Source organism: Rutidosis leptorrhynchoides, chromosome 3, assembly GCF_046630445.1.
Source record: "Rutidosis leptorrhynchoides isolate AG116_Rl617_1_P2 chromosome 3, CSIRO_AGI_Rlap_v1, whole genome shotgun sequence".
NCBI lineage: Eukaryota > Viridiplantae > Streptophyta > Magnoliopsida > Asterales > Asteraceae > Rutidosis > Rutidosis leptorrhynchoides.
This window is the reverse complement of record NC_092335.1, coordinates 102116644-102125328: the sequence shown is the minus strand read 5'-3', so window position 1 is coordinate 102125328 and position 8685 is coordinate 102116644. Positions and strand designations below refer to the sequence as shown.

Below are 8685 nucleotides of genomic sequence, written 5' to 3'. Positions count from 1 at the left end.
CAACGTTAGCTAGGCAACGGTGGTGCCCAATGATGGTGTTTAACGGCGGTCGGGTGTCGGCAGTGGCGAGTTTAAGTGTAATCTCGCGGAGTCCCGTAACACCACTAGTTTTTCGAAATTTATCACGGCGAAAAAACACTACGACTCCGGTTGCTCTAAGTGTCTTTTAAATAAACGAGATATTTTAAATTTTCATTTAAGTCAACACTAAAATAAATTAAATATTAAAACCATAACATGATATCCTTGAATAGAAAAAGTTCGTTAATGGATGATCGAAGCTAATAAAAAACTACCTTTAAAATTTCAGCAATACTGTAAATTTTTTCTCTGCACAAATCGATCAATAAAATTATACAAAGATGGCTCCGATTATTAAAAAACTCATTTCCGTAACCCCATCACACCTCCGATCATGTATCCGTTCCGTAACCTACATGCCCCGACCCGGATCCCACGGCACCAAGTCCGTTACCCCGATCACCCAACCCGGAACTCCCCTACCCGTTACTCTAATCCCCGGTGACGGAATCGGCCCGTTAGTCACCGGCGCCGTCGAACAAGTGATCAGCGCAATGCAAGCTCCGGTTACGTTCGAAAAATTTGAAGTTCATGGGAATATGAATAAGATTCCTGATGATGTTATGGATTCGATTAGGAGGAATAAAGTTTGTTTGAAGGGTGGGCTGATTACACCAATTGGTGGTGGTGTCAACTCGTTGAATATTGCACTGAGGAAAGAATTGGATTTGTTTGTATCACTTGTGAATTGTTTTAATTTGCCTGGGTTGCCAACTAGACATGATAAAGTTGATATTGTTGTGATTAGAGAGAATACTGAAGGCGAGTATTCTGGTCTAGAACATGAGGTGGTTCCTGGTGTTATTGAGAGTCTTAAGGTATGATTTTCACTTGGTTTAATATTGCACGCAAGGTGTTCGATGTAATGTTCAAGTGAAATTGGGTTGCTTTTATTGTAGAATGTAGAACCAAAGTAAAGTATGTCTGCTATAATTTGTCGAAAATCGTTCAATATGGTAAAAAAAAATGAACTTGGTGTATATGGACTATGATTTAACTTTATACGTGCTTATATTGTGTTGATTATGGATGTGATTTTAGGTGATAACCAAATTCTGTTCTGAACGTATTGCAAAGTATGCTTTTGAGTATGCGCACCTGAATGACAGGAAAACGGTGACGGCTGTTCATAAGGCAAATATAATGAAGCTTGCAGATGGTCTTTTCTTGGAATCTTGTAGGGAGATTGCGAAAAAGTATCCTGATATCAACTATAATGAGATTATCGTGGATAACTGCTGTATGCAACTTGTTTCAAAACCTGAGCAATTTGATGTCATGGTATGTTAATGTTAAATTTGTATTGTACAATATCATATATAGTTATAGTTACTATTTCACTTTTTTTATTATTACAATTGTCGCTTCCTGTGTTGTTTTAATTGGTAATTTATGCCAGCGTATGACTCTTTGTGTACAATACTAGCTTTAGTTTTGTAATATTATTCCATAATGTATATCAGTGAAGTAGGAAATATGTAAAACTTGAACTGAAGTCAGATAAAAATGATAATGAAAACTTTAATGATGTATATTTTGAGAGATGGGTCAACTTTTGTTGATGACAGTCAACCACTGAGATGTAAACCAAACCTCTAAATGAAGCTCACTCCTGATTCAATTCCAATTAACAACGATAATGAGCACATTAGCACATTAGTCTACTATTCCTATTCCCTGTACATAGATTTTCTAATTAGCCGTGGTATCCTTTTAAATTGCTTATCGTAATCCTTATTCAAATAACACTAATAATACTTAGCTAATGAATAAAATACTAATGATATTTTGATTTAAAAGTTATCAATGATGCGTGGCTCTAAGAATATCTGTATTGTTAGATACGGTTCTTTGCTGCACAGTATGTTATATAGTTCACACTACATGCTCACCAATGTGTAGTTACTAGTTAGTGTATTAGAAACCAAGTTTATGTGTGCCTATTCTATACATGTCTTTTGAGATATGTTAGGATTAGTCTTATTCATTCTGATCATTTAGCATTTTGAACGTGGGCCCATTGTGGGTCACATTATGTGGATAAATTCTGAGAGCAGGTACCCAAAATGGGCCAAAATGAGAAATTAATTGTTAGTCATTTATCATATCACTGTTATTATAGCCTAATCAGTATCAAACGAAGGACAGGAAGTTGCTTATATTTATCATATCACTACATTTATACCAATTTTGATAACAGAATTTGTGAAATCTTGCAGGTGACACCAAACCTATATGGCAACCTAGTTGCAAACACTGCTGCCGGTATTGCTGGCGGCACCGGGGTCATGCCTGGAGGTACATCGTTACAAACCCTATTTCTACATTGCTTGCTAACTTCTAAACGTCTGTGCAATAATTGGCCAACCTTATATGATCAGATTATAAAACTAAATCTACATAATTCTTAGGTTAACAAGTGTTATGCAATGAAGTAATGTTGATGGATTTTTACAGGGAATGTTGGAACCGAGTTCGCGATCTTCGAGCAAGGTGCGTCAGCCGGGAATGTCGGGAAACCAAAAATGGTGGAAAAAAAGAGAGCAAACCCCATTGCTCTGCTGCTTTCATCAGCGATGATGCTTCGACATCTGCAGCTACCTGATTTTGCAGATCGGTTAGAAACTGCTGTTAAACGTGTTATCTATGAGGGTAAATACCGCACTAAAGACCTTGGTGGAAGCAGTACAACACAAGAAGTTACTGATGCAGTTATTTCTGCACTTCAATGACTTTAAACATAACCATAACATAAACTTTCTGTTTCTGTTTTTCTTATCTTGCTCATTCTTGATTGCATTCTAGCTAGGTGACATGTACCAAAGTTGATAATTTTGGTTTGAATAAGTCGATCAATTCAGCCTAACCTGTAAAGGAAGTTGATCGGATTTTGTTCTTGGTATTGACGGTTATACAATTAATGGTCTAAAGTTTCAAACTTGATTTTTGCGGATCAGTTATATGTCAAATCTTATTATGATATGATTGATTCGTAAGTATACATATTCAAATATCTTATACTACAATTTGGTGCACAATGCTTGTACAGGCAGTAAAGTTTTTTCTTGCAACTGTCAAGATACAAAAGCTTAGATATATATAAGAGTAAGTATGCCCTGTAAACATTACACATTATCCCATGATCAAAACTAGTCAAAAAACTAGTAACAGAGACAACAATTTCAACCAAAAGTTAAAAAGGTACAGACGAGACGAAAAGCACGAGTATTCATCAATTTGTGGATGATGATGCAATTGCAGGATACTGAGTTATGTCGAGGCGAATAATGAAGGGCAATAACAAATTTCCAAGATATAAATGTTTACCGATCTTTATCCCTGTTGTAACAAATTTCAGTTTACGTTCATAATATCGTGCAACCACCTTCCCGTTCAAATCTACTTGAATTACCCCTGCATTTTTCTCTACCGATGGTCTTTTCAAATTCTTTTCCAAAAATACAAGAACTTTTCGAATATATGGATATTTACGCACAATATCCCATTCCTTTGAATGCTCCTATCAGAAAAAGAAACCATATAAACGAGTTTAAGACTGTTGATGGTGATGTTTAAGACAGTTAAAAACCTATAAATAGAAATGCTTCCAATCAACAACTTTTTAAATCATATTGTGTTGGGTAAACAGATAAGGTTTTTTCATATGTACGCAACTTAACCGGGAAAATATAAGACCTTTGGTCATAAAAAAAACTTACTACAGTAATCGCGATCCAGTAATGCCCATCCCCATCATACCGAATGTTATCAGGCATACCAACCATCCGATCAATAAAAACGTCTACAAAACCCTCTTTCTCCCCATTTATGTAGTATCTCATGCATCTCATCCTGCATTTCAAATTACCAAAAATGTCAAATTTCCGAACTTTTTACCAACACAAAAGGAAACTAACGATTCGGGTGACATTACACTGGGGTTTCACAATAGATAACAAACTCTTCATTCGGAGACATTTCAACGCCGTTTGCAAAGTAGAGATCTCGAGCAAGCACTTTGGTCTGTTTAGTAGATGGATCATAGCTCATGAGTCTACCATAAGGTCGATTACCGAGTAGGTCTAATGCACATTCATGCAAGTTATACTTCCAAGAGGCATCAGTGAAATATAAAACACCGTTTTTCGCAATTGTTATAGCATCTGGTACGCCAAATTTGATGCCCTCAGCTTCGGTTGTCAACACTTTATTTCACCATTTTCGCTTATTTTGAGTATACCCTAACATCAAAAGGTCAAAAGACTTGGATAATAACACAAGTATAGCTACACATTCGACAAAAAGTGTAACGATATTTGATTAACACTAAAAGAAAGCGACATCTTAGTCTAAGTAATGGGTCGTTATCACGTTAATATTCAACTATTTTTTTAAAAATGGTTAATTTACTTTAGCATGCGTTACTTTAGCATGCGGAGTAATATGATACATAATAAATTAATGGATTATTTAAGGATACCCTTTAGAAATATTTTTAAGAAACAAACAGTCAAATAGATATGCATAAAAGGTTTGTAAATTTATGATAATCGTTCAGTACACTTAACCAACTCAATATACAAGAGACATATTTAATATTATTGTTAACGTGCATACACAAATATTATACAAATTAATAAATATCACTTAAAGTCACCCCATAAGAATCGAACTTCTGATCTCTCGATAAAAGAGGCATGTCAACACAATGTTAATAATAATCATAAATTTATAAACTAAACTAGTTAGAGATTCAAATTAATAAACAAATCATAAAACTGTAGCACAAGGTAACTTTATAACGAATCTGTGATGTGTGATCTATAGACGACTTTTTGAACCATATGGTCTATTAATTAAAACATTAGAAGATATGTAATAATTTTAATATAAAATTTTCAAGGACTAACCTTAAAAGCGTCAGCAACATAAACCTCCCCTAAGTAACCAAGAGCGAGTCCTAGTGGCCTACCACCGGTGTTGATCCAGTCTTCAACCACCGAGTCATTCACGTTGACTCGCTTAATCCACCCATCACTACAACTCGTGTAAACCACCCCTGACTTCGGATCATAAACAATATCTTCGGGCCCCAATAACTGACCTTCACCAATCTTTTCGGACCCATGGAGCAAATGTGGGTTGACGCGAGGTACTAGAGTAATGGGTGTTTTAGCCAACTCATCAAGTGAGTAAGGAGCTGCATCAAAAGTATCGTAGTGGACTAAAAGTAATGCTATTAAAACAGTGCATATAGCCGTGACTAGTAGATCAAACCGCCATGAATGCCCGGTGGTTGATGGGTTTGGTGATGAGTTGTGGGATGATGAGCGAGTTGACTCGGACATGGTGTGTTTAGTATACGTATGGTGTCTCGAGATTTAGTGATGATGTTTTTATATGTAAATGTAAGGGGTGATCGAGTACAAAATTAAAACTCAAATTATGATCAAATAAACCATACAATATACTTAGTGGTTAGGATGCTGATTTAGATTTTGGTAAAAAAATCACTAACAACAAAATTTGAGGTATTAGAATAAGGAAAGTCTTATTCGTTTGTTTAATACGAAGACACTATGTAAATGACAAAATGTTTAGGGCATCTGTCAATATCGGTTAATAGTGCCTTACGTTGGCTGAACATACATAAAAGTAACTATTTACTTTAACTACAATAAGAAAACAATATTACAGTATCATTTATCATCGCAATCGTAATAATAATGTCATTATTAAGCTAATTTTTTTGTTAAGAAAAAAATAAATAAATAAGTAAATCTAAGCACTTAAGGTGATTTCGTTAATCTAAAAAAAAAAAAAATCATGTTTTTTAATTCAATCTCATTAATTATTAATTATTATTATATTATTTTTCAAATTCAAATATGAGTTCTCTTTACGAGATTAATTACGTTATATATGTATGCAAAATACACGTCTCAATAAAAAGGTTCTAATGTAGACTTTTATGACAAGAAAAATAGTTATTGTGATGAAAATTGAAAGATGATTGTGAGAGACTAAATGTAGTTCATTTATTCCGACCAAGTTAAGTACATCAATGTGTTTGTAAAAACAACACGAAGTTTCTTAGTCAGAATCCGCCGGGTCATTAAACTAAATGACTAGCATTTTCACTTAATACCTAAAATATATCATTAAACTGTTTCGTTTAAACAAACCCGTGATTCTACGAATCATTTCACTAGTTATATTTATATTAGTAAACAAATTAAACGCTCTTTTTTCATATTTGTTTGTTTACTTTTGTTAGTAAAACGAAAAACAAACGTACATAAGTAGAATTTAGAGGCTGAAATCAAAAACTTGTACTCCGTAATTGCAACAAGTGATATATACATTAAATTTTTTAATAAATCCACTAACATTACACGTATGTAACCAAAGGGCATTTGGTCCAGCGGTATCGTAGTGGCCCTCCAACCAAGAGGTTGAGAGTTTAAGTCTCACTTGGAACATATTCGTGGTTGATGACGTAGGGTTTTGGCCCAATTAGGGTCTACGCAATTAACTTGGGCCCCAAGTCAAGTAACCCTAATTCCCATCTATAAATATGGGGCAAAACCTACATCAAGTTCACAATCTCCCAATCGCATACATCTCATACGGTCATTCGATCACACCGCAACTCCTCCACCACCGCAAGTCCGCAACGCATACGGCAGTTCTCGCCGGATCTTCTCCACGATCGTCTTCACGATCGCAACACTAGGCTTTTTACCTACAGGTCATGTAGGGTTTTTCCTCCCTTTGCCGTGGATAGGGTCCGACTATCGACCGGCGGGCAATTCGTTGGCCACCCTCCCGAGATCACCATCTCGGGTACGGGTTATTCACGGTAACCGGACCGGAGATCAACGACGTTGACGCCTAAAAAAAACCCTTTCGCATTGTTGTTCGTGTGTAGGTTTTCCCTTGGAAAAAATATGCATGAACAATTGGCGCCCACCGTGGGGCACGATGCATTATGTCTCGTGTTTCTACCGTCTATCATTAGGTTTGAGAAGGTTTGTCTTTTCTTATTGAGCTTTTAATTCGTTATATGCGGTTTAAGTACATGAATATTTAGCGCAGATGTTCGCGCGCTTGCGCAACTGTCCACACGCTTTTGTCCAGGTTACGCACGCTTTGCGCACAGTTGTCCGCGACTTTAGACGTAATTTTCATGCGGTTTTACGCATGCTAGTTCATGCGGTTTCCCCACGCATTCTGCATGCGGTTTTTTACGCATATGTTCGCGGGTTTACGCACAGTTGTTTGCGCAGGCTCCTGTGAACTTATTTTCCGCAGCATAATGAGAAGTTCGATACGATACTTGACAAAAATATCATACCGAACTTGGGGGACTTGATGACGTAGGGTTTTGGCCCAATTAGGGTCTACGCAATTAACTTGGGCCCCAAGTCAAGTAACCCTAATTCCCATCTATAAATATGGGGCAAAACCTACATCAAGTTCACAATCTCCCAATCGCATACATCTCATACGGTCATTTGATCACACCGCAACTCCTCCACCACCGCAAGTCCGCAACGCATACGGCAGTTGTAACGACCCTGGATTTTTCCAACGTTTATTTATTAATAATTGTTATTATTAATACGTGTGATAAAACGAATGTATGTTATTATATCTACATGTTGCCATGATTGCCCGTACTTGACTTTAATTGTCCGAAACGTCTTTGTGACACCCGGAACTTACACGAATAATATTTTCAAGTATTATTTACATTCATGATTAGTTTTATTAATCATTTTAAGTAACTATGGTGATTAGTTAGTTACTTGGGCTTTAATTGGGTTTATTTGTTAATTAAGTGAACTTGAGCTTTATTAGTGTTATGGACTTATGACCTTGGGCTTATAAGCCCACCCTACATTATTAGTGGACTTAGTTAGCCCACTCTTCCTTGTAAGTATTACTTAGAATATGTAACTAGTTGGTTAGATCAATTGGAATCTTGTTAGCTCTTAATCCCCATGTAACCATCTCTTTTATCCACCCTTTTTAGCTTTAGCATGCAAGAACCCAACAAACAAACTCCCCCCTCCCTTTTTGCTGCAGAACCGTGGCCTTTAGGCCATTAGATGGAGCATTTTGGTTTCATTTTTCATTACTACTTGCTCACTTGTTTACTCTCTCAAAAACACACACATACTTGCTTCATTTCTCTCTCAATTCTTTCTACATTCTTGTAAGTAACTTGAAGCATTTCTTCCTTTCTTTTTCTTGGTAAAACCGTGGCCATTAACTCCCATAATCATCATCATTCTTTGTTTGTTTAAATCTTTTATTACTTGTGTTGATTACTAGTAGTTGTTTATTTATTTACTTACTAGTTTCCAAGAATCAAACTCTTTAGTTTCATTCTTCATTTATCTTGTAATTTCAAGAACAAACAAGAACGAACTTACTAGTTATGTTCTACATATACTTTCTTAAAAGATTGTAAGTTCATGTGTTGATTAAAAATCATACTAGTGATTCATGAAGTAAACTTTAAAGTTTACTTTCTTAAAGATCAAACTTTGGTTTGAATCTTTAAAGTATGAACAACCATGAACAAATTACATGTGT

General features: G+C 35.8%; 2 protein-coding genes across 2 annotated transcripts; one reads left to right on the top strand and one right to left on the bottom strand.

Annotated features, from left to right (window-relative positions):
* Nucleotides 1–251: 251 nt before the first annotated feature.
* Nucleotides 252–3031, top strand: LOC139896585 (isocitrate dehydrogenase [NAD] regulatory subunit 1, mitochondrial-like). Its single transcript, XM_071879228.1, has 4 exons — nucleotides 252–899; nucleotides 1123–1362; nucleotides 2301–2379; nucleotides 2539–3031. The coding sequence occupies exons 1-4, from the start codon at nucleotides 363–365 to the stop codon at nucleotides 2811–2813; spliced, it is 1131 nt and encodes a 376-aa protein (XP_071735329.1). The 5' UTR covers nucleotides 252–362; the 3' UTR covers nucleotides 2814–3031.
* A 282-nt stretch (nucleotides 3032–3313) lies between these two features.
* LOC139900255 (protein STRICTOSIDINE SYNTHASE-LIKE 5-like) lies at nucleotides 3314–5429 on the bottom strand. The gene is given in 5 exon segments (XM_071883044.1): nucleotides 3314–3601; nucleotides 3801–3933; nucleotides 4016–4286; nucleotides 4289–4322; nucleotides 4992–5429. Coding segments are annotated over 5 exon segments (1164 nt in total).
* Nucleotides 5430–8685: the final 3256 nt, after the last annotated feature.